The following is a 26,798-nucleotide window of genomic DNA, read 5'->3' on the forward strand; positions in this document are numbered from 1 at the left end:
ATGTGCAAAGTCAGTAATCACTAGGGTGCATACAAGTGTAAACTTGGTGTTCAAAAGGTGATGATGGCCATATAGAGCATTTTCAGAACAAATGGCGAAAAATATGACGCGATATTTATCCATTTAAATGAGATTTTGTGCTTGCGCTGAGTTTCGTGAATTATCCATTTTTGCATCAACCGAGGAGCAATGCAAGTTTTCCTAAGCCGAAATATCCTAAAAAACGAAAAAAAAGAAACCTCGCTTAAGTTTTGCCGTGTTTGTGTTTTCCACTATCATCAACACATAGCCATTTTCCCTCACCTAAAATAGAAGAATACAATATAATGGTGGCCAGGGGCCGTTTGGGACAGCAAAGGAATGTTGCAGGGATGTTTCAGGGTTTCCCAAGGGGCTTCAGTGATCTCAAAGGCGTTTCAAAGAGGTCCCAGGAGGTATCAAGGAGGTACCAGGAGATATCAGGAGATCTCAGGGACGTTTATGAGGGCTCAGGATCGACTTGGGGATTTCACAGGGTTTTAGGACCCTAGTAACACATTTGTTCTATATTAGTATATGTGACTATTATATGACCAAATTTGGTTATATAGGAGTAACATAAGCTTTTGTAGAACATGTAGAACATGTCTCACGGACGTGATAATTGAATTTTATTGGCTTTTCTCGGTGAACGTAATACTACTCAAAGAAGGAGGGAGTAACGAAAGTAATGAAAGAAACGGTGGATAGAATCGCAAGTGTGCGACGAGAGAAAATTAACAGAGGGCCATAATTGAACAACACAATCACAACGACGACCCCTTTGCCTAACGTCCTGGGTTTGAACGCCGTTGTGGTTATTCCCTGATGAAAATAAAACGAATTGAAAAGAATTTTTCGTTACTCGTGCAGATAGTATATTACATGAGTGTCTATCAAAATGTATACCTATAAAACACAGATGACTGTTGCGGGAACAAGTAGCTCTGTCCGACTTTTCTGAGCAGTTCACAAACTCAATTTTGTGGTGTGAGAAAGCTATAAACTGTAATTTATTATTGTTTAGATTTAGGTTTACATATGATTGAATTCACTTACAATTTTCGGTGTTGAGCTACTTTTTAGGTTGTTCCATATTCGTTTTGTGTTCGTTTTTGCTCCTGTGATAATAATTTAGGTTAGAACTAAGAATATCGATAATAATTAATTACTTACGATCTGTGATAGAAATCTGTGATAATAGTTATGTTTAGATTAAGCTAGTTTAAGTTCAAACATCATTTAAGCTCTAAGTTAAACTGTTAAATATCAATTATTTCGATTCTATTACATTCTTGAACTAGAAAAAACTGCATGTAATGTCACTAATGGATAACAGTGATGATTCTTTCTTCGTATCATCTTTCTCTTCTCACTAAACATTACTCTTTATCGCATTTGACGATACCTCGCAACTGAAGTGTCAAAATCGGTCGGTTAAGTGGCAGTGCTGGCAGCAACAGATGACCTTCAAGTAAAGTTAACCGTTCAAAAATCAAGTGCGTTTAAACGAATTTGTACCACTGTACCAGGGGGTTCCAGAAGATCTCATGAGCGCTTCATGGGATCTCAAGGGCGTCCCAGAGATTCTCAGAAGTGTTTTAGGGAGACTCTGAGGCAAACTCTGGGTTGCTTCATACTATTGAAACGCTCCCAAAATCTCCGTAATCTCTTTGAAACACATCTGAACGACCTTAAACTTCTGAGATCTCTCAAAAAGTACCCTAGAAACTCCTTGACATGCTTTTTAACACTACTGAACGCTCAATAGTCCCGATGAAATGCCTCTAAAACCCCTTGGATTACCTTGAAAGGTTCATGATACCCCCTGAACGAGCCTGAATACCCTTGAAGCGCTCTTGAAATACCTCGGAACGTCCCTGAAACCTCCATAATCCCATTGAAACGCCCTTGAAATCCACGTAGTCATTTTGAAATGCCTCTGAAAACTTTATAATGCTTTTAAAAATATACAGAAACCCCCTGAAATGCATCCGATTATCTTTTGAACCGACCCTGAAATGCTACCATGCCCCTAAAATCTCTCGGAAAGCCTTGAAAACGTTCCCAAATCCCCTGAAACGCTTAACAATGTCTCTGCTATGTTTTGGAACACCCCGGAAACCCCTTGTAATGCTCTTTAAAGGCACGTGGAACCTGAGACTCCCCCTGAATCACCCTTGAAGCTCTTTGAAACGTTCCCGAAATCCCCGTAATCCAATTGAAACGCCAACGAGATCTGTTCGAACGCCCTTAATTTCCCTGAAATGCCCCTGAAGCCTGTTCGAACTCACTTCAGAAGCAATACCTGATCTCGCGAACTTTAAACCCTTACTAAAGTTAATGCACAAAATTCCCGTTTAACCCTAACCCTTGTTAATTTATGCCCATGGCATAAAAAAGAGGTTCCAGTGTGTATATAAAAATTAATTTCTATATGTCTGAAAAATTTGCATGCGGGTGTTTTGGGGAGGGAGAAATTTGTCATGTGGAGGGTTTCGATGGCAAGGAATGGCTCTATCGAAGTGTGAGGCCCCTCCTCCTAAAAAGGGGTTCCCATTCAAATGAAACAAAATATTCTTCATAACTTAAGAACCAAACAAGCAAATGAAACTAAATTTGTCATGTGGTTTGAGGATTATTTCTAACGCAAGACCTCTCCTTCTGAAAAGGTAAGCTCCAATACAAATGAGAAGGAAAATTCTACATAACTTGTGAACCAATCGAGCAAATGGAACCAACATTGCCATGTGGAAGTTTTAAATGGCAAGGAATGTTTCAACGGTGGTGTTAGACCCCTTCGGCTTACGAAAAGAGGATTTTTGCAACTTTTGCCTAACTTGAGAACCAATCTAGCAGATGGAACTAAATTTGGGATGTGGAGGAAACATATCTAAAAAGGTTTGAAACCCCTTTCCCTTTTGGCGGCTTCCATCAAAATGTTCAAATTCAGTTCTGAATAACTTGAAAACAAATCAAGCCGTACGAACCAGGAGGCAAAAATGTGTGTACGATACCTTGCGGCCCGAGGGACAGATCCCAAATAATCAAAAGCTCAATTAAGAGGGTAGGAACTTTATTAGCTAAGCAGCTTGTTAGAGATTGGTCGTTAGCATTCTAAGCAGCTTCATGTTTGAGTAGTAACGGAACTTGAAAGTTCATAAAAGGTAGCTAGATAGCCTTCTAGGCAGCTCCTGACGAAACTTTTTCAAAATAGAAATAAACATAAAACCTAAATCATGCACAACTTGCTTTCATGGTAATATTATCGTCGCACCACCAAATCGAAGTCGTCGCTAGAAGCACATGCGAAGTTGCAGCTGCGAAGTAAATTTGAATCTATTTTTTCTGTTGCGCATCATTAAGCTAATTAAGAGCAACAATATGCACTAATCCAAATTGAGTTGCGACATTTCTAAGTAGGTTAAAAATCAATTTTCGCACGTTCGGTCACTTTGTATTTCGACCAAAAGCATAATATTAACAACAAACATTTCAAAACTCCTATGTAAACTTTAACCTGATCCTCCTGTGTAGGCTGCTGAATTCTATCGAGGACCCCTCCAGGTGTTTATTAGAGTATTCGGTAAATGCTTCAGAACTTTCCTCAACAGCTCCTTCTCGAATTCCAATGAGAATTCCTTCAAAAGTTCGTTCGGAAATTGCTATGAGAATCATCCAGTAATTTAGTTTAGGATTCCAATAGAAATTCATTCTGGATGTCCCCCAGAAGTTCATTATGAAATTTTCCGTAAGTTGGTTCAGAAACTCCTGGAATTTGGAAATTTCTTCGAAAGTTTTTAAAACCGTTTCTGCGGGAATCCATCTGAAAATATATTTAAAACCTTCTTCAAGGCTTCCTTCTACATTTGCTTCTATTATTCCTGCAGGAACCATCAAGGATATAGCCGGAAAATCCCCAAGGAATTCATTCGAAAAACTCTCTTAGAGTTCTAACGGAAATTCCTCCAGACAAGACATCCTGAACCGCTGAAACTCCATGGAATCACCTAAAATTCGCTTGGACGACCTGAAACGCCCCTAAAACCCCCTCGAAAGGTGCTGAAATCACTAGAAACCCCCTAAAATCCCCTGTACTATCCTATGACGTTAATGAAACCCTGAATTCCTCCTAAGACCCCTTGAGTTGCCCTGACACGCCTCTGTGATCCTCTCAGATACCCATGAGACCCTCTGATCTCCTCTAAAATCCCCTTTTAACCTTTCAGGACGCGCGCCATCAAGCAACCGAAACTACACCGCGCTCGCACTGCATACGGCGAGCGTAGATTTTTGGTAGTGTTGTATTTTTTACAACAGCGCGCGCTGAAGGGTTACATCCTCTTGAGAACACATAAAAATACCCTGAGACCACGTAAAACGCCCCTGAAACCCCAATGAAACCATCTGAAACTCCATGAGAGTAGCTTCTACCCTACCATATCCTGGGAAGTGCTCTTGCAAAAACCCTGCTAAAAACTCCTGCAAAAATTCTAGAAGGAATTCTGGTATGTACAAATCCCATAAACTACTCACAGAAATCCCAGTAAGAACGCCAAAAAAATCCCGGAAAGAACTCTGGGAACAAATCGAGAAAAACCCCTGGATGGAGTCTTAGGAGAAAATCCTGGATAGAAATTTGGGAAGAATCCTCAGAGGAATTACGAAAGAATTTATGCATCGATTTTAAAATATATCCATGAAAAAATCTGAAGAAAATAGTAATCACTAAAAGAGTTCTTGAGATCCCAAGTTTTCTCCAGATTTCACTAGAATCCATCGAATTAGTCAAAATTGTTACGGTACCACCCGTTTTTATACGAATTTGTTGATATTCCATTCTAATTCCCGTATTTCCTTAGTATTTTCATCGAAATCCCACCTTTACTACACCACCAGTGACAATATCTTATTCTTGTTACTCAAAACTTGTAGTAAACACTACTTTTAATCATACCGAAAACTTTGTTTGTAGTATGTTCGAAAATTGTAGTGTAAAACTCGTTTTTACTCATACGAACATGTTGCACAAGTAGTATTTACAACCAAAAATGTATAAAACTCAAGTTTACTACTTTTTATTCATACGACGTGTCACGTCGAAGGTGTGACGGAAATTGAATTGATATTGCGGCCGAAATAGAGTTGGAGTAGATGAAAATTGAATTTGAGGGACAATTATTGAATCTTATTATATCAACAGCATTTTTACATGATATGAAAGTTGATTTATGGAATAGTAATTTGGTATCAAATTGGTTATGAGGCATCAGGTGAGGTGCAAGATTAACCCTTATGTGGCCGACAGGGTACCCGGGTACCCAGCGTCCTTTTAAAAAGCACGGTGTTGAAAAAAGCAAAAAGTTTGTCGGACACATAACGGTTAAACTTGATCCTGATTGGATAATGCTTAGTATGACGGGAATAAGATAATAATCCTATCAAGGTAAGGTAGGTAGTTGCCTTATCAGCAACCTATTGTACTCACTACGATTCATCCGGAAACTTCAACGTCGGACTGTAATCATTAACTTCAAATCTTCCCGAAACCCATGATTCCTTCCGAAATTACTATACTTCTTCCGGGAACACCAGTTCACTACTAAAAATCATCGTGAACCTCCAGGGATCGGCAACAACACTTTTATCCTGATGTTTCCCCTCCCCCAAGACTATGCCGGAATTGTGAAACACTGTAAACTAATCTTCCAGTATTTTTGAAAATAAATTTATTTTTCATTTGTTTAAATTGTGGACTTGAACGTGGATCGTAAAAAAAAGCAGTAGATAAGACAAAGTTTACCCGGGACAGCTAGTTCTACTCGGTACGACAAAAAAATCGTAAAAATTTATGTAGGGAAACTTACGCATTTTCGGTAGTTTTGTTCTCTTCGTCATGTAGGGTTTTTTTTAACTTGTTGACCTCAGAGTTGGCCTCCAATCCTCCCCAACCAAGCTGAGTTATATAAAACAAATCAGGTAATTTGGCCCACAGAAATCCCCCATGACGAGGACAACAAACCTGCAGATTATACTCTTAATCACCCTATATGGCAATGGCATTTCCGACACCTATTAAAAATGTTATTCTTTCAAAAAATGGACACATGCCCATCGTTGCAAGTTTATCACATGACGGGAAATGATTGGAGTTATAACTCAATTTCTCGCTGAGACCGGCCCACTATTTACACCTTGTCTACAAAAATGTTTAACCCTTTGAAGCCGGAATTTTTCCAAGCGTTATTATGGAGTTTTTTTTACGTATTTCTGTAGTTTTGGTGCTCAATAGTATAAAAAAGGTAGAATATTATGCAGAATATTTTTTCCGGACATCCTAGGTCATCCAAACTGTTCTTGAGTTTAGATCCTAGAGTCTACGGATGTAACGGTAACTTCTTTCATTATACAAAGCTTCAATTTGTAATCTACCATGTCCAGTAAGTCTTCAGAAAGTTCAATAGAGAGTATCAGATCAGTCGGTTTAACCTAGGTCATCCAAACTGTTCTTGAGTTTATACCCGAAAGTCTACAGGTGTAACGGTAACTTCTTTCATTGTACAAAGCAACGATTGGTGATCTATCATGTCCAGTAAATCTTCTGGAAGTTCAATAGACAGCATCAGCTCAGTCGGGATATCCTAGATCATCCAAACTGTTCTTGAGTTTAGATCCTAAAGTCTACGGGTGTAACCGTAGCTTCTTTCATTGTACAAAGCTACGATTTGTAATCTATCATATCCAGTAAGTCTTCTGAAAGATCAATAGCGAGTATTACATCAGTCGGGATATCCTAGGTCATCCAAACTGTTCTTGAGTTTAGACCCTAGAGTCTACGGATGTAACGGTAACTTCTTTCATTATACAAAGCTTCAATTTGTAATCTATCATGTCCAGTAAGTATTCAGAAAGTTCAATAGAGAGTATAAGATCAGTCGGGTTATCCTAGGTCATCCAAACTGTTCTTGAGTTTATACCCGAAAGTCTACAGGTGTAACGGTAACTTCTTTCATTGTACAAAGCAACGATTGGTGATCTATCATGTCCAGTAAATCTTCTGGAAGTTCAATAGACAGCATCAGCTCAGTCGGGATATCCTAGATCATCCAAACTGTTCTAGAGTTTAGATCCTAAAGTCTACGGGTGTAACGGTAACTTCTGTCATTATACAAAACTGCGATTTGTGATCTATCATGTCCAGTAAGTCTTCTGAAAGTTCAATAGAGAGTATTACATCAGTCGGGATATCCTAGGTCATCCAAATTATTCTTCGGTTAGCATCATATTGTCTACGGGCGTAACGGTAGCTTCTTTCATTATACAAAGCTTTGGTTTGTAATCTATCATGTCCAGTAAGTCTTCTGGAAGTTCAATAGACAGTTGGAACATTTTCGAATATGATTTCTTAACTTGACTATTGCTTGAATTTCTCATCCAATATGCTGAATTGATAGTTAAAAACTAAAAATTTAAGGTAAGTCTGCTTGACATCGTTATAGTATCTTGACATGCCTTTTGAAATTCCAAGATGCAATATAGTTGATTGTGTTCCGTAATGTTTACAGTGAAAACACCTACTAATACGGTTGCATATCTTGAGAACTGAGCTGAAAGTTATTTGGACAACTTATAATATCCCAAAAGTAGTCAATTTTACCTGACAAAATGGTTCAGTGCACATTGTTGATTATTGAACGTTTTTCAACCCATTGTAAAATTAATTTACTATAATTGTAGACGTAAGCTCTGAACTCAAAATTATTGACCGAGCACCAAACCATGAACTTGTCCAAATTGGCTGATGTGGTGGAATTATCACAAAAATTATCATGAAGTAACCCTTGAGAGTTTAGAGGTTCATAGATCCTATTTGGTAGTACAACGTTACTATCTAAAACAGAATCACCGCGATTGATTATGAAACTTTACTCAGTATGTCGGATATAGCTGATGTTACGAGTGTAGACCTTAAGTTCTGAACTACAAGATAGTTTGACTGACCTGAAATGTTTCCATAGTGTCTCTAAATAACTTTTAAGATTTCAAGAGCTTCACAAATCTCAGCAGATTATGCTATGCTATTATTTATGGCGAAACCACAAAGTTATTTTTGTAGATTTGAAGGACTCCATTTAAGAACAGTTTGCCCGACCCTAAAGATTAATAATAAAAAGTAGCCTTCAGATTGGTCCAGTAACCACAGATAAATATGCAACGTTACTTAGTATTGCAGATATGGCTGTTGATACGAATGTAGACCTGTTCTGAAGTTCTGAACTCCAAGGTAGTTTGGCTGACCTGAAATATCCCTATAGTGTCTCTAAATGACATTTGAGATTTTAAGAGCTTCAGGTTCAGGTTTCAGCTACCGTGTAGTGTCGGTAGCAGTTCCTTCAACTGGCTAAGAATAACACTACGGACCGTCTGTTCCGGTGGTAAGAGTCCACTAACAGGTGACCCCTAATTCATGGTGTCAAGCGGCTTAATGCGTACCGTGCCTAGGAATGAATGGTTAGGGGGGTCTAATAAAAACCTAGCCGCTAACGGTGCCTGTGGAGTACCAGGGCACCCTCCACAGTATTTTTTGCCCTTACTGTGTTAAACGGAGCAATGACGCAGTGGACCTAATTTGTCTCCGGGATAATCGGCTACTTTTCTTAAGTCTCAATTCCGAGGCTTAACAAAAGTGGGTAAATGTATATTTTCATGACTGGAATCAAGTTTGTACAGGTAAACCTTCATCACGCAAAAGGTGCTTCTGCTGTGTTGAGTCGAAGGTTTAAAAAAGAAGGGCTGGAAGTGGCGCTAATTCAAGAGCCATGGTCCAATAAACGAAAGATTCTTGGTGTTCTGACACAAAATAGTAAACTATTTTATGATGAGCAACAAGATTCTCCCAGAACTGCTGTCCTAGTACGTAAAACGTTAAAATGTTATCCTATTACAGAGTTTATCAGAAAGGACATTGTTGCGGTCATGGTAGAGGTACCAACCACTAGGGGTAAAACTGAGATCGCTGTGGCTTCAGCTTACTTTCCTGGTGATGTTCCTGAGGTACCTCCTCCTGAGATCGCATCATTTGTTCAATTCTGTAAAGAAAACAACAAATCGTTCATCATTGGCTGTGACGCCAATGCGCATCACACGGTTTGGGGTAGTACGGATATTAACGGTCGAGGTGAGTCACTATTAGAGTATCTGTCTTCGAACAATATAGACATTTGTAATAATGGTGATAAACCTACTTTCTTAAATGCAATCAGACAAGAGGTCTTGGATCTAACACTGTGCAACGCTGCAATCTTTGACAAGATCACAAACTGGCACGTGTCAGATGAGATTTCTCTATCTGATCATAAACACATAATCTTCAATTGGAGCGGTGGAGATTATTCTAGAACTGCATTTAGAAATCCCAGGAAGACAAACTGGGATCAATATGTGGAATTGTTGAATTCGCATTCATTTACAATGGAGGAAACTATCGATTCAACCCAAAAGTTGGAATCATTTTCTCAAAGAGTAAATGAAAGTATCATCAATTCCTTTAACAGCAGTTGTCCCACCATACAATCGTCTTCTACTAGAGACGTGCCATGGTGGAACTTTAAACTGGATCGCCTAAGAAAATTTTCTCGTAAAATGTTCAATAGAGCGAAACAAACGGGAGATTGGACTCAGTATAGGAAAGCCCTGACTGAGTACAACAACGAAATTCGAAAATCTAAAAGAAAATCTTGGGTGCTGACATGTGAAAACATAAACAGTACTCCTGTAGTTGCTAGACTACAAAAAACGCTTGCAAAAGATCATGCAAATGAATTGGGAAATCTGAAGCGTGACGATGGAGCTTTTACCAAAACTCCTCGTGAAACTTTGGATTTAATGATGGAAACCCATTTTCCAGGTTCGGTTCTAAGTGTGGATTCCAATGATACTATATCTCTGGAAGGTGAAGGATGTCCTAGTATAAACTCAATGGAGTCAAATAGTACAGTAAACACCGCCTCAGATTTAGCTGATGAAATCTTCACGAAGGCCAGAGTGGAAAATGCGATAAGATCTTTTCAGCCTTTTAAATCTGCAGGAGTTGATGGGATATTTCCAGCACTGATTCAAAACGGAGAAACGGTGTTGGTTCCATCACTAATTGAGATGTTCAAGGCTAGTTTGAGATTGAATTTCGTTCCATCAAAATGGAGACTTGTAAAAGTTATCTTTATCCCGAAAAAGGGGAAACGAGATAAAACGCATCCGAAAGCATATAGACCAATTAGTCTTTCTTCAGTTTTGTTGAAGACTATGGAAAAGGTTTTGAAGGATTTTATCAATTCTTCTTACATAAAAGAGCATCCCCTGTCTGACTTCCAGTTTGCTTATCAATCTGGTAAGTCAACGGTTACGGCACTTCACTCGCTAGTAACAAAGGTGGAAAAAACGTTTTCAGCAAAAGAAATAGCTCTATGCGCCTTTTTAGATATAGAAGGAGCATTTGATAATGCCTCCTATTCATCTATGAAGCGTGCCATGGAGAATAAAAACTTCGACCAATGTATCATACATTGGATTCATACTGTGCTTGCAAAAAGAGAAATCACCTCTGAGCTGGGAAGTTCTTCTATAACAGTAAGGGCAACAAAGGGTTGCCCTCAAGGAGGAGTCCTCTCACCACTAATGTGGTCCTTAGTTGTAGACGATCTTCTGAAAAGCTTGAAGGAAAGAGGTTTCGAGTTTGTGGGCTTTGCAGACGATATAGTCATAATAGTGAGAGGAAAGTATGACGAAACTGTTTCGGAGAGAATGCAAAGGGCCCTAAACTATACACATTCATGGTGTATTAAGGAGGGCCTTAGCATCAACCCGTCAAAAGTCGTAATTGTCCCTTTCACTAGGAGAAGGAAGATCAACCTAAAAGCTTTTCGGCTTGGAGGGATACAAATTCATCCTAGTGATCGAGTCAAGTACTTAGGTTTGATTCTGGATGCCAAACTGAACTGGAATGCTCAAATTGAGTCCGTGATCGGTAAGGCAACAAGTGCGTTCTGGTTATGCTCCAAAACTATTGGCAGGAAGTGGGGCTTGAAACCAAAAATGATAATGTGGATTTATACTGCCATAATCCGCCCAAAAGTGACGTATGCTTCGTTTGTTTGGTGGCCAAAAACAAAAGAGGCTACCACGCAATCAAAGCTTGCGAAAATTCAACGTCTTGCGTCCATTGCTGTTACAGGAGCGATGCGTAGCACTCCATCAAAAGCTTTAGATGCGATTCTCAATCTGCTACCTTTGCACGAGTACGTGCAATTAGAAGCAGAAAAGGAATTGCTGAGACTTGAACGAGTTGAAAAGTTTATGCCAGGTGATCTTGTAGGTCACCTGAGCATTTCACAATACTTCCAAAATAGGCCAGTAATGAAAATGATTAAAGACTGGATGAAACCTGTGGAGAACCATGATGTTCCTTACAAGTTGCACGAAACAACTCGTGCAGATTGGGAAGTCGGAGGTCCCAATGTTCGTCAAGGATCAATCAAATTCTATACAGATGGCTCAAAAGTTGGAATAAAAACGGGAGCAGGAATCTACGGCCCTGGAATACAAACATCAGTGGCGATGGGACACTATCCTACGGTGTTTCAAGCAGAGATTCTTGCTATTTTGAAATGCGCAAATATCTGCCTTGAGAGAAAATACAGATATGCAAATATTTGTATTTTCTCAGATAGTCAAGCTGCACTAAAAGCATTGTGCGCTTACAAATGTACTTCAAAGCTTGTCTGGGAATGCATTCTTTCACTGCGCAGGCTGTGCCAAGGGAATTCAGTAAACTTATACTGGGTTCCAGGTCACTGTGGCATTGAAGGAAATGAAATGGCAGACGAGCTTGCTAAAAGTGGTTCCAATTTACAGTTTGCTGGCCCAGAACCATTCTGTGGTATATCAAACTGTACAATTAAAATGGATCTGAAACGCTGGGCTGAGCAGAGGGTGATATCCAATTGGATGGATGTCAAAAATTGCGATCAGTCAAAACGATTTATAACACCAAATGCTTATAAAACCAAAAAGCTCTTAGAGCTCACCAAGAGAGCTCTATGTACATACACTGGCCTAGTAACTGGACACTGTCCGAGCAGGTATCACTTGAAAAATATTGGCCAGATTCAGAGTGATATCTGTCGTTTCTGTAATACGGAACGTGAAACCTCGGAACATCTGCTTTGCAGTTGTGGTGCTTTATACATGCGCAGGCAAAGATTTCTAAATAGTGGTTGCTTGCAACCCAGTGAGATCTGGTCTGCAGAACCTGGGAAGGTCTTGGGGTTTATTAATTCCATTGCACCTGACTGGGAGACGACGCGTCGTGGCAGAAGCTGATTACTTGACACATGGTAATTAGCTGGCTAGGTGCGAATATCAAAACGGGACATGCCACAAAAGTTCAGCTTATTGGACGCAGTGGCTTAAATTCCCCAACAGGGGAGGAAAAAAAAAAAAAAAAAAAAAAAAAGAGCTTCAGGGATCCCAGCAAATTATGCAATACTATTATTTGTGGTGAAAACACATAAAGACATTCTTGTAGATTTCAAGAACTTCATTATAAAACAGTTTGGACGACCGTGAATACCCCAAAGGGTTATAATAAACAAGAAGACTACAGATTGTTCCAGTTACCACGGTTGATTATGCATAGTTACTCAGTTAAACAGCTATGGCTACTGTTACGTGTGTAGACCTGAAGTTCTGAACTCCAAGGTAGTTTGGCTGACCTGGAGTATCCCTATAGTGTCTTTAAATGACATTTGAACATGAATGAGATTTCAAGAGCTTCACGGATCCCAGCAGATTATGCAATACTAATATTTATATCGAAAACAGGTAGAGTTATTCTTGTAGATGTAAAGGACTTCATTATAGAACATTTTGGACGACCGTTAATATCCCAAACAGTTAAAATAAGCTAGTAGACTCCAGATTGCTTCAGTAACCGCGGTTAATTATGCAGCGTTACTCATTATAACAAATATGGCTACTGTCACAAGTGTAGACCTGAAGTTCTGAACTCCAAGGTAGTTTGGCTGACCTGGAATATCCCTATCGTGTCTCTTAATGACATTTGAACATGAATGAGATTTCCAGAATTTCACGGATCCCACCCGATTATACAATACTATTATTTATAGCGAAAACACATGGAATTATTCTTGTAGATTTGAAGGACTTCATTATATAACAAATTGGACTACCCTGAATGACCCAAAGGATTATAATGAGCCAGTAGACTTCAGACTGCTGCAGTAACCGCGGTTGATTATGCAGCGTTACTCAGTATAAAAAAGATATAAGAAAGATATGGCTATTGTTACGAGTGTAGACCTGAAGCTCTGAACTCCAAGATAGTTTGGCTGACCTGGGATATCCCCATAGTGTCTCAAAATGACATTGTAGATGTCAAGAGCTTCACGGATCACAGTAGGATATGCAATGCTATTATTTGTGGCGAAAATACATAAAATTATTCTTGTAGATTTGAAGGACATCACTCTAGGACAATTTGGAACACCTAGAACATCCCAGAATATAAATCATCTCTTGATATTCTTGACCAAGGGTTAATGAATACATATAAACGTAACCCATATCCAAGTTCAGCTTTTAGAACAACTGGTATGTCAATTATTTCGTTTTTCCAAATTTCATGGTGTTCAGGATGTTCTAGGTTGTAAATGAAGTCTCAAATACGAATATTCCTATTTTTCCTTAATAGAGGATGTTAGATATTACTAAGATTTGAATTTTACGCGCCACTGTGGCACAAGATAGATCGGTATATTGAGTGACCGCATCTGTTGTAGTCAATAGCTGCACGAGAGAAATAGCCGGCAAGGTTTAGAAGATGTGCTCTCGCAGCATCTCCAATAGGAGATAATGTAATATATACCGCATTTAGTTCACTACTGGACTGCGAACTGCGACTTTATAAGTGCGAAAACGTAAATAAAAGTGCGCGATTGCATCAAATCAGGTTGATGTCTTCGGCGCACTATTTCTTCAATCTATGGAGAACAAGTGCTCTGAAGACACCGAGTTGATTTGATGCAATCGCGCACTTTTATTAGCGTTTTCGCACTCGTGAAAACTAGTGCGATAGTCCAGTGGTGAACTAAATGCGCTATAGTTAGTTGAATTTCTACCATCGACGGTATCGGTAGCGATCGTTGGATCCTACGTCGGTCATGTGTTAATACAGTCCACTATAATTAAAATAAACCGTGTTTTCTACTAATTGAAATTAGTGCGTTAATAAAATTAATTCTCTTCGTGATCGTATCACAAGTAGTCGTCGCGTGTGTTATCCGAGTTCTTATTCGCGGGTGCTTTCGCTGAAGTGCGAACCGGGAGATTTCCCACAGAGGACTCAATTTGCAACAACTTTGCCGAAGACAGTATTCTGTTTTGCTGAATGGGTGAATTTATACAGCCGTTTCTATGTTGGGGTCATATATGATCCCTTCGGCTCGAAAGGGTTAAATGAGCCACCATTTGACCAAAATCGAGGAGTCTGCTAAAATTGTTGTGGCTCTATCTAAGGGGGGGTCCATCAATTTGAGTAACCAAACGCATTTTCATTACTTCTTAAGCGAGGACTTTCAGAAAATCGCTACTGTAGTAACTTATTCCAACCATGTCCACTGCAGCTACCTTAAGCATTTTTGAAGGCAAAGTGTAAATAGTAGGCCAGTCTCAGCGAGAGTTACCCTTATAACTAAATCTGTAAGTAAATTTTCAAAATTAAATCAGGCCAAACATTGCAAGGAGACAATCATAATACAAATAAACAGCTGAGATATTAACGAAAGAGAGGGAAACCAAAGAGAGACTATGCAGAATATGACCTTTAGACATGTTTGGCCTGAAATATTAGAACTAAGCTGAGACTGAGTTTTCCGAAGAAGAAGGGGGTCTAAATTTAGTTACTTAATGCTCGACCATATGCATAAACTTTTAACGACTGGCACCAACAAAGGCACATCCATTCCAATCTCATCTTCATGTAATGACGGATTAAATTATTAGCATAGAGATCGCTCTCGCGCTATCGTTATCACTTCCATGTTTACTATGAAACCAAACACAGAAACTTGTTTCACGTTGCGATTCCATTTGCACCTTTCCTGAAATAGGAAGTTCCATCATCACAAAGCAAAGCGAAGAGCATCTTCGTTCAAACAGCACACGCTGCAATAAAACAACTCGGATTACTGTTGTTCGTACTGTACAATTTATTTCGCCACTTGGCTGGCGTTTCTCCGATCGCAACAAAATGTTTTAGAGGGTGTATAGCATGGTATGACTCAAAAGAAGCACGGCCCTTAAACATACAAAAAACTTAACCGAGGATTTATTCGATACTGGCGCTGCTTTCACGCCTCAAAGTCCTGCTCTTGGTCTTCGCCGTCCGCCGCGTCGCCGTTGCCGCGGAACTGGCTGAGGTCGGTTTCGTTCAGCCGCTGCAGGAACGAGTTCAGCAGAAACTTGTTGATCTTGTCGTTCTGGGTGAATTCACGCACGGTTGGCAGGTCGACGGGCGCGGCGGAATCCTCCACATGTTCAATGCGATCGGCTGGAATCAGCTGACGATCGGGGTCACGTATTTCTTCTCCGTTAGATGCGCTCTGCTGATTTGGTTCTTGGTGCTGCTGCTGCTGTTGCTCTGATTGTCCATTATTGTTGGCGGAGGCATTTTCCTGGTGGGATGAAGACTGAGATTGTTCGTTCACTTGGCTTGTGGGTTCAACGGAAGGCATTTCGTCCAAATATGTTGGGCTGGGTTCCCGATCCTAGAGGGTAGTAGATCACACTAATTGATATCGATTCGAGTTCTAGCAATACTGAAGATGACGAATTCACTCAACACACTACTATTCGATATTCTCGTTCGCTCTCCGATATGGAATGTTGTTTTTGTTGTTCCGCTTCGGACTGCGTTTGCTTTGGTTTTGCGTCTCGATATTTTTGTCCAGCCGTTGTCGTAGGTGCGATGCGGTATGCTCACTGACTGGCTGAATAAGTGTGAGTACGGCAAACTCAGGCGCAAGCGCTCTGAGAAGCAACGAGGGACCACGCCAAGCATAGTTAGGGGCCATCCATTAAGTACGTCACGGTCCAAGGGGGGAGGGGGGGTTTGTGAAAGTGTGACAAGCAATGTATTAAGTATAGGAAAACCCCGTACGAAGGGGGGAGGGGGGGGTCGAAAATTCTCAATTTTAGCGTGACGTACTTAATGGATGCCCCCTTATGAATGAAGCTTCAAATGGGGTACGCAAGCGCTAATATTGTGTTTAGGGAAACAGTTTTATGTTTTATTTTGAACTTTGTAGGTTTTTTTTTTTAAATCTAATTCCCGTCCTTTTTTTTCCTACTCCGCTGTTCGGGCCATTAAGCTACTGCCACAATGGAAAAAATAGGTATAAAACGCGAATAAATTCAATATCTCTGCTCGGAGTGGATGGATTTGAATGAAATTTTGACACAAACTGCAAAAAACTCTACAGTTCCAGATAAGGAGGGGGTCATTCGCCGCACGATGCTGGAAATCAGTGTATCGGACCCGTTTTACCCCACTCTCTCTCTCTTTCACCTTTTGAAAAAATGCTGGAGTGCAAAATAAATGATTTATTTGATTCGTGTTTGTGTTAAAACTTCTGTAGTATCGAATGGAGCTGGTTTGGCTCACCGCATGGCCTTAAAAATTGAAATATCTTCAAATAACCCCGACGTCCCCTATTTCGTTAAAATTTCACATGCATCTCCGCCCGGAGTGGAATGCAATCGACAAGAGAAGGAGTAATCTTATGTCAAATTTCCGATACTATGGAAGTTTCTACACAAATACGAGTTAAATAAGTCATTTATTTTGCACGCTAGTAGGGAACAGATGAGGATTTTCTCAAAAAAGTGTGAAGTCATACCTTCTACATGACACTATGCTACAGAAGATGGTCAAAAATTATGTTATGGCCGTAGTTGTATATTCGAAAATTCGGTCAAATTCATCACAATCCAAATCAAATCCAGTGTTCAAAAAGCTATTGAGCAGCAGGCTTTTAAATTGAGATAGATGTAGCTTTAGAATAACGACCTCAATGTTTCAGCAATATTTTTGTCAATCAGATCAAAAAGCGCCATCACAGTGCAACGAAATGAACTTTCACTTTCAAGCACAGTGAATTCCAACTTTGAAGTGCCACAGAGCTTTTGTGAAGTGGGAATTGAAAGTCAGTTCAATCAGTGAATCTGGCGAAGTGAAAATGGAACGGTGATGAAGAACAATTCGGCTAGCTGCTGTAAAAGCGTAGATGGAGTAAAATTGAAACGTGAATTTTTGCGTACTATTCGATAACCCATTCGATAGACCCATTGATAGTCTACATGATTCTACTTCCATATAATCAGTCATTGTTAAACGTAAGTTGAAATATTTTTAATTATTGTCTATTTTCCATCTGATATGACGGGAATTAGCGAATATGTCTACCCTAAGAATTTTATGAAATTAGTCTTTAAAATGATGAGTAAAAATCATGGAATGACCGTCTGATTATCCTGCTCAACCACGCATTTGACACGCCTATATCAATAACATTTTGTGACAGTAGAGACATTAGGGTCCCATTTTCATTTGATCAACACATATTGAGGCCATTATAACAAAAGAGATGTTGAGAACTACCACTGGGCTGGGCTAAACAGAAAGCGATAGGGGAACCCGGCCAAAAATGCACTGATGGGATAATATGGTCCAACTTATAAATTCATTCCTGAATGTGATTTTTTCATTACTACAGGTAAATGGTGCCACAATATGTGGGCATAGAACATCTTTCCAGAAGCCAGGCAGGCAAACACTCGAAAAAACTTTTCCAATGAAAATTGACAACTTCCGGTTGTTCTTGCAAGCAATTAAAATTTTTTGGTATTTTTTATCAGCCACGTGAAGACGCATGGTTATTGATGCCCACGCTATCCATGTTAGCGGTCATTCAAATATGACGACCTTCGCTTAGGGGAGTGGGGGTCAGTAGAAGTGTTACATTCCATGTACTGAGTATACTAAACAGCGTAACAGAGCGAGGAAAGGGAATCTACAATGCCATAAAAATGATGGACGTCATTTTTGAACGTCGTTATTAAGGAACATCTTACTCCATGGCAGATGGCCTTTTTGCACCATGTCCGTTTTACGGACCAACTTTTAAAGTTGATAAAAATGCATTAGTTTCGTGAATATCACTGAAGTATCAAGCAAATATTGCATAGTTGCTGTTAACCACTTTGAATGCATAACGAATGAGGCTATTTATGATTAAAAACGGTAAAAATTTGAAAATGGGCATCTTACCCCACTTTACTCTACAGGATTGCAAGCGCAGAAGAGAAAGTGGACCCACCGCAGCAAGAAACAGCTGTGCAAAAAAGTGTGATAACATGGATCAGAACGATATGCGAATGTTTTCTACAACTGTTAATTGTGCGCGTCACGAGAGTGCCCGCCATGTGCAAAGACCGGTAAAGAAATCTTCTGACAGGCAAAACAATGTTGGCAGCCAGATGGCAGAATCACTTTAAAGATTTCTTGAACGGCAACAATGAACCCAGGAACAGGTCTAGCATTGTTGATGACGGGCATACTTGATGAGGTTAAGAATGCTCATAAAGAGCTGAAAACATCTAGGCTACTGAAAAAAAACGAGTTGCCAGTCGAGCTTCTCAAGTTCGGAAGCGAGCAAGTATCAATTAATCCACCAGGATCATTTAAAGATATTGAGGTATTTCTCCAAATAAGAATAACTTTCCTATGTTTCCTCAAGTGCGGCACGTAATTAACACACAGCAAAGCCGCGTGAAATTTGCCCATCACCACAAAGGTTGACCGCGCAGTGTTTCGTATCCAAGGAATCTGACAATATTACAAAATAAAGAATGGCTTCGATGACCCATAACAGGCCGGTGTTCGTGATCAGCGATCACGGGGGGGTTAGGTACGAAGCTCTCCCAATTTGGACAATATTCAACTTTTTTCAACTCAATACACTCGATTTTACTCAAAAATGCCTAAACTAAATGCAGGCTTCGTTGATATGTTCCGTATTTAATTAATGTTGAGAGGCTCTATAATTTTACCGATCGCTCCTCGGCAGCAGGTCAGCAGGTCATACCGTGAACATCAACAAGACTATATCAGGAAATCTACTACCTGAAAACCCTGATAAAGACTGTTCCAGAAATTATAAGCACAACTTTGCAGCCCAGCCATTTAGGAATGAATGCAAGAATCAACTTCATTTTCTCACATATCCTGCTCTACTATATTAACATCAAATACCAGCTATCAAAAGCTACATTTGAATTTTGGTTTAAAAGTTGCAGAGTATTCCTTAATGGTACCTCAAAAACGTTTTGCACAAATTGCACTATTTTTAACAATTTTACTTCTATGTAAAAATTTACACTAGAAAAAAAAATGAAAAAATACATTCGTGTCAATAAATACACATGTCTATCGGACAATCATTGGTTTTAGTTTCAAATATAGCCTTTTGTACCTAAAACTTCCACTCAAATTCAAAAATCGATCTTTCCAAAAACCAATTTTTACAGTAGCTAAAACAAGTAGAAAAATGTATACTAGAGCATGTGTAATACTACAATTGAATTTAATTATAAATAAAAGCAATTGCTAAGCTTCACCGTGCGTAAAATGAAATATTTTTATTGTTGTAGGAACATGTTTAAAAAATCCAAAATATGTGGACACATTCTTTAAAAAATGAAAAGGACTGAATTTTCAAGTTTTCTCAAAATTTTAAAGTGCCCGTAAGCACAGGCTAAATGTTGTTTTTCAAAAAACGTTAATCAAGTATCTCAAAAAACATGTTTTCAAAGTGATCCTGCGAAAAAAATGAAAATAAAAAATATTTTATAGTACATGAATTTAGCATAAGTACAAAGAAATGGTTTGCGCAAAGAGTTAAAAAGATGATCTTTTGTAATGAACATTATGGATATAAAAACACGTTTTAATTTATAAACTTGTTACATATATCAAAGAATATATTTTAATAAAAATATAAACGTAGTTGTTTGTAATGAAAATTTTTATTTTCTCGCTATGCGTAGGCGTGCTTATAATTTCTGGAACGGTCTATAAATCTGTAATTCTCAGGGAATTTTATTAAACGGGAAAAACCCGGAATATTCAGGGAAATTTTGCATCGATAAAAACTAAAAGTATATAAGTAGTGAATCTATCTACTTGTAGCTCTATGTACAAGTAAGAAATAAAGTCTAATGAGTTTTCTACATTGTTTATATGAATGAAAAATTGACGAATATATAGTGTTTACTTCTTTTGAACATGAGTCTAAACTGCATTCAAACATGAACTGTAAGAGGTAACTGTGTATACATTGAAATGGTGAACCACGATACGGCGCTGCGCTATGAAAAGGCGCACAATATCAAGCGGGCCTTTGTCTGGAAAGACAAACCGTTTAAAATCCCGGGATATGTGGACAGCGAGGCAGTGACTGTTCGTGTGCATGACCTGCTCCCTTCTGTCCCCAATACCACTGTCGCTGACTTCATGAAGCAGTACGGAGATGTTTTTTCTATGCAAACGGAACGATGGAAGAATTACTTCGTCGGCATACCGAACGGAATTCGAGTGTTATTGATGCTGATCAAACACCCGATCTCTTCATATCTCACAATAACCAACGAGGCCCATATAGCCGAGGCGGTAAACGCACGGGTATTCAGCATGACCATGCTGAGGGTGACGGGTTCGATTCCCGGTCGGTCCAGGATCTTTTCGTAAAGGAAATTTCCTTGACTTCCTTGGGCATAGAGTATCTTCGTGCCTGCCACACGATATACACATGCAAAATGGTCATTGGCAGAGGAAGCTCTCAGTTAAAAACTGTGGAAGTGCTCATAGAACACTAAGCTGAGAAGCAGGCTTTGTCCCAGTGAGAACGTTACGCCAAGAAGAGGAAGAGGAGAGGAACCAACGAGGTTTGCTATGTGGAGCACATGCACCAAAATTAGAACCTGCAGGCGGTGCTCCAGGCCGGTTCATCCCAAGCAGAGATGTTTGGAAGAGACTGCACCACAACCCGAAACAAGTGCAACAGCAGCAGCAGCAACAACTCAATCAACCAAGCAAATATTCTCCGACGCCGATTTCCCACCGAGGAGCAGTAGTCAATCGACCCCATCCTCCCCTGGAGTCTGCCGTTATACGCATAATTGTCCCATGTTATATGGGATTCCCATATAACATGGGACAATCGAGCGTAGAACGGCAGAGTAGGTGAAACGTTCATCGAAATATTGGCGAGAAGTAAGCGTGCGCTTACACAGCGTAACAAAAAATAACTTTTGGTCAGTCTCAAGAGTAAACTTATGTGTCTCTGACAGATTTTGGGCCGCTGAATCCGAATCCGGGTTCAGATTTGCTCCAACACGTCACAATTTTAAGCTATACCTCAATTTATAGGGCAAAATATGCGATTTTGAGCTTTTTTGACTGCAACTTATTAAACACAGAAATATTTTTTTATCAATCAAAAGGTTAATTGGTCAATTAACATCTAAATTAACGACTCATGCAAAATATTTCGTTTTAGCAAATCGAATTTGATAGTTTTAAGCGATTTATGTTAGGTACGATATTTCCCATACAAGTCATCCTCCAAAAGTTGTATGCAAGTTTTCATACTAACATAAAATGCTTAAATCTATCAAATTTGATTAGGTAAAACAAAATATTTTGCATGAGTCGTTAATTAAGATGTTAATTGACCAATTAACCTTTTGATTGCTCAAAAAAATATTTCTATGCTTAATGGCTTGCAGTCAAAAAAGCCTAAAATCGCATATTTTGCCCTATAAATTGAGGTATAGCTCAAAATTGTGACGTGTTGGGGCAAATCTGAGCCCGGATTCGGATTCAGTGGCCCAAAATCCTTCGGAGACACATAGGTTTGCACTTGAGACAAAAAAAATGTAGCGCTGTGTTATCGAACGAGAACAAAAAACAATTGTGACTGCAAACCAATCAGACCAAGTAGACCAACAGAGCACGAATGGAGACAACGACGACGACGAGGACGACAACGGACACGACAGCCCATCTTCACCATATGAGACCAACGACGGAACCATCAAACGGCGGCTGTCAACTAAGCGCGCAAAGGATAAGAAGAAGTTATGTGGTACTCAGGAATTACAAAGTGGCTGTGATTCTATTAGTTTATCTTTTAAAAATTAAAATGGTTTTATTGGCCTCGTAAAGCTTTCGGGCGTATTGGCCTTTCAAATAAAGAAATTGATAAAATGGAAAAAAAATTAACTGTAACAAATATTTGTTTCCTTAATGCTGAAGGCTCTCACTGGAAGCTTGTGGTTCTGTAAAGAATTCTTCCGGATGATTATTTATTCTAAAATCAAGTTAAATTAAGAAAAAAAGAGACAACCGTGCTAGAAGAAAAAGTGGAGGGTTCCTTGATCTAGCAGGTATTCGCGACGATTATGCACACTCCATGTGGGCGCAGATCAATCCAGAAGTTGGAATTCATTCAACTTTTATATTGCATTACATTAGAAACAGCTTGATGACGTAGTATATGGTTTGGGTCAAAAAATGACCCTAAGGAAAAGGAGGGTTAAAAGTTCCTGTACATCGGTTTTCCAGAAATTCCTTCCAGGATATGCGTGTGCGACTCCTACTCTATTCGGCAAACTTTTAGACAAAACGACAAGGCAAAAATAATCGAACATACATAATTTCTTGATTGCACGCTTCTGAGCTGAGAAAACATCAAGTGAGTGTAACTCTCTGCCAGTGAGTATTCCCATCCTTGCTCTGGAGTTTTCACAGGGATCCTAAAGAATTTCCTAGCATTGTTGCCAGAGTCCGTCGTGGATTTTTTTCCAGAGTTCCTCCTGCGATTTGTCTTGTCCACGGAAATTTTCTATGGGTTCCTTTCAGGATTCATCCCACAATCTTCACAAGAGATTCTCTTACGATGTATACCTCACAGATGTTGTCGTGGAATTTCTCTTTGAGTTTATCTCAGCATTCCTTTGGAAGACTATATCCGCAATTTCTCTCGGTGTTCCACTTGAGACTTCCCCAAAGAATTTTTAGAGATTCCTTCCAAATGTTCTGCAGGATTTTTTCCTGGAGTTCCTACAAGAACTCCTCCAAGGATTTCTGAAAGTGTTTTTCACAAATTTTGAAGAACTTTTGCAAGTAATTAACAAAAATTCTGAGAGAAATTGATGGAAGGCTATGCCGGAAAACCACTTACAAAAATGTACGATGAAACTTTTTTTAAATTTTGGATGGATCTTGAGAGGATAATCCAGCAAGAAACTTTGGAAGGTGCTCCTGGAGATATTCCCTGAAAAACTTCTGCAGAAATCCTGAGAGGAATTGTAATAAAAATACTCAGAACAAAAATCTTTGAATTCGCAGGAAGAACTTTGGGAAACACTGCAAAAAAAAATCCGAAGAAAGAATTGCGTTAGAAACCTAAGAAGGATATGGGATAGGGCCCATATAGCCGAGGCGGTAAACGCACGGGTATTCAGCATGACTATGCTGAGGGTGACGGATTCGATTCCCGGTCGGTCCAGGATCTTTTCGTAAAGGAAATTTCCTTGACTTCCTTGGGCATCGTGCCTGCCACACGATATACGCATGCAAAATGGTCATTGGCAGAGGAAGCTCTCAGTTAAAAACTGTGGAAGTGCTCATTGAACAGTAAGCTGAGAAGCAGGCTTTGTCCTAGTGAGGACGTTACGCCAAGAAGAGGAGAGGAGGACCTAAGAAGGAATCCTGGAAGTAATTCATAGAAGAATCGTGCATAAATTTCAAGATAAATTCAATTGGATTGATTTCCAATCAAATTTCTAAATATATCTCTGAAGAAAGTCCTAAACCTTGAAAGAGTTCTTAAGGAGTATTCAAAGAAACAGCCAAGATAATCGGTACCCCCCATTTTTGTTCTAAATTGTCGATATGCTATCGTAATTTCCAGTTTACCGTAGGTTTTTCATCGGAACCTCAGCATTATTAGTTACACTACCAGTACAGAGAACAGACAAGCGAGTTCAGTTTCAAAACTGAAAAAAGAATTTAAAAGTCATATTGTCTGTGGAAATACCAATAGCACCTCAGAATATGTTTTGTCTGATTTCTTTTGTAAGAAACTTTCGTTGGAAATGTCGAAGCAATTTCTTGCAATTGACCTTGAAGAACTTAATCTAGAAATATTCCGTAACCGGTTGTTGTTATATTTTCGTTTTGTAAAAAAAACTCTTCCTAGCTGATTTTGTGAAGTTTTTCTCGATTTTTTTACACCTTTTTATTTTTGTGATGCTAAATTTTGCGTATTTTCCCCTAAAATCTTTCTTAATTTTTGAGAATATTTCTATATAATTTCCGCAATGAATAAAAAAAATATAAAATTTGAGCTGATTTTTAGATTATGAACGTTTTAAATTTCCTCTTGGAAGAACCTGGAAAACTCGGGGAATTTTATTTTCTCTCATGTTTCTCCCTGTATGTGGAGAGGATCTGGTATGCTGGTTAAAGAACGTGACTATCACGCCGAGGAGCATTAAAAAAAATCCAGAATTTCATAAACTGTTCCATTTATAAAAATAGAAAACGATCAATGAAGATTGAAAATGATCCATAGAAAATGTGAATACGATCTATAAAATATAAAAAGTGGCCCGAATAGCAAAATTTATCCATAAAACTTTGGAAACGATGCATGGAATTTTAGAATTGGTCCATAAAATTTAAGAAATGATCCATGAAATTTTGGAAATGAAGCATAAAGCTACAGTGTACATTTTACGAAAAAGTCATCCATGGTATTGGACACACTATGGTCGATTGAATGAAATAAATCGTTTTTGCATAGTAATTCGCATACATAATTTGAAGGGCTTGTGCAGTCTCAATTTTCAACCAAATGAGCTCAAATTTTGGGAGAAGGCATAGAATTTGGTTACGAATCGAATAAGCGGTGTGGAGAAAAAACGATATTATGAACCACGCTAATGCCTAGGCACATCCTCGAAAATGTTTCTTCAAATGCCAGATTACTTTTATTGATGTTTGCAATTGGTTTTCGAATACCTAACTTTTAGTGCAACCAGCGTGAAGCCTGTTCATTTCATTGTAGTTTTTTAAACATTTCTGAAATAAACATTTGAAAACCTTCACCTAGATGGGCAAACTGTCAGGATTGTTATTTTAAATTTTGGAAAAAAAAAATCTTGCTCAAGATCTGCTAAAAATTGGACTTGAATTTTCACAAATTAAAAATCTAGAAATTTCTTAGAAACTCAATCAGAAATATAGTTGAAAATTACAATTAAAAATTCTACATTCTGGAGAAATGTGATAGCTTGTATGCAGTTCTTTAAAGGGTTCATTAAGGATCGCCAGTAAGTTGATGCTTATTTTTCTATCTTCATTCCTGTTGTACCTTATGGCTCATTCCATTTCGAACACCTCTAAACGGTTGCTGATTCACTTCATTGCTCACGGGAGCAACCGATGGAAAAATCTACGGCTCTCGCACGTGATTTTGTTGTACCGAGAAGCCATCTGCCTGTTCTGAAGACATTGCCTGTCGTCTTTACAGGCTACATTTCCATGCCAATCGCAACCCCTATCAGATGACAACAGTGGAACCATACTTCTGGAAGGCAATAAACACCAACAACAGGCATGACGCTTATAAGAGAGGGGAGGGAGACAAACAGAGCAGAGCTTCTAAAATGCGAGAAACCGAGAGAAATTGCTCAAAAATGTGCCTTTCTACACGCGAGAACAATAATTATTTCTTTGCGGTTGGTTTCCCTTCTCTCAATTACCGACCCAGTCGTAGATATACATCACCCCAGCCGTTTCAACGATTTCATGAATCAAAATACCGACTAGCCGCCGGATAGAAAGTCGAATCGACGCGTGGCGTGTTTTTCAGTGAATAAGATACTGCATTTAGGATAGTGGAATCGTCGTCGTAGTTCCGTACTAAGTGCACGTAATAAGTAAGTGTATAAGACGCAACATCGTCATCCGTGCCGGATCGATAAACACGCGACAGTCTGTGGACAATCGGTATCGTACTATCAGCCGGGTATCTGCAGTAGAATCTCCACCCAAAACAAGTGGTAGGATCGTACCCGTTCCAGATCAGTGTTTAGTCATTTTTCTAATTACTGCCGGTTTCCGGGATGTGAACTGTCCGCCACGGTGAATGGAGACGTCGGATGTCCATCCCGAAGGCATGGGTGTGCGATTTACCTGCGATCGAATGAATTTCCATTGAAAAATCGTTTGGCGAAGGCGAAAATGTGCAAAAGCAGCGCGTTTGATGTGTGTTTTACGGTAGTGCTTACGTTTACTCCGCGTTGAAGGTTCCAACTTGGATGTACAACCTACTCGTGCACATCGAATGAACTGTATGGCCGCGGCCGGCGCACGCGTGTGCTTGTGTTTGTATATTGTTAGTGGCAAAAGTGGCGAATGTTGTACGAAGATAATAACGTGAAGATAAAGAATCCACACTAGTCTGGTCTACAGAATTTTAGAACTAGTCAAATTGAAAATGATTTTAAGTGAGCACAGATAAAAATGAACGTGTAAACTTTTATCACAGACAAACTGACGTAACAACTAGAACAAT

The 26,798-nt window shown here is 39.2% G+C and overlaps 2 protein-coding genes and 1 long non-coding RNA gene across 12 annotated transcripts in view; 1 reads left to right on the top strand and 2 right to left on the bottom strand.

The window, feature by feature from the left end:
- Window positions 1-896: 896 nt before the first annotated feature.
- On the bottom strand, window positions 897-1,445 carry LOC134287549 (uncharacterized). The gene is made up of 3 exons (XR_009997372.1): window positions 1,195-1,445; window positions 1,078-1,139; window positions 897-1,024 (listed from the first exon to the last, which is right to left on the bottom strand). It is a non-coding gene; the product is annotated as an uncharacterized LOC134287549 (long non-coding RNA).
- Window positions 1,446-15,278: 13,833 nt separating this feature from the next.
- Window positions 15,279-16,091, bottom strand: LOC109403741 (uncharacterized). 2 transcript variants are annotated; one of them, XM_019676611.3, is made up of 2 exons: window positions 15,940-16,091; window positions 15,279-15,860 (listed from the first exon to the last, which is right to left on the bottom strand). In XM_019676611.3, the coding sequence occupies exon 2, from the start codon at window positions 15,825-15,827 to the stop codon at window positions 15,444-15,446; it is 384 nt and encodes a 127-aa protein (XP_019532156.2). In that variant the 5' UTR covers window positions 15,828-15,860; window positions 15,940-16,091; the 3' UTR covers window positions 15,279-15,443. The 2 variants fall into 2 exon arrangements, with proteins under 2 accessions (XP_019532156.2, XP_019554960.3); XM_019699415.3 differs by having other exon boundaries at window positions 15,943-16,085.
- A 9,859-nt stretch (window positions 16,092-25,950) lies between these two features.
- LOC109417118 (Y+L amino acid transporter 2) overlaps window positions 25,951-26,798 on the top strand; it is a 63,626-nt gene continuing 62,778 nt past the window's right edge. For 2 of the 9 annotated variants that reach the window (XM_029860160.2, XM_029860166.2), the window contains exon 1: window positions 25,951-26,160. The gene's annotated coding sequence lies outside the window, so the exon portion shown is untranslated. Of the gene's footprint in view, window positions 26,284-26,305; window positions 26,501-26,798 lie in introns of those variants that run through there. The other 7 variants (XM_029860161.2, XM_062846925.1, XM_029860162.2 and 4 more) reach the window with 5 other exon arrangements.

The sequence above is a fragment of the Aedes albopictus genome, chromosome 1, assembly GCF_035046485.1.
Source record: "Aedes albopictus strain Foshan chromosome 1, AalbF5, whole genome shotgun sequence".
In the NCBI taxonomy this organism is placed as follows: domain Eukaryota; kingdom Metazoa; phylum Arthropoda; class Insecta; order Diptera; family Culicidae; genus Aedes; species Aedes albopictus.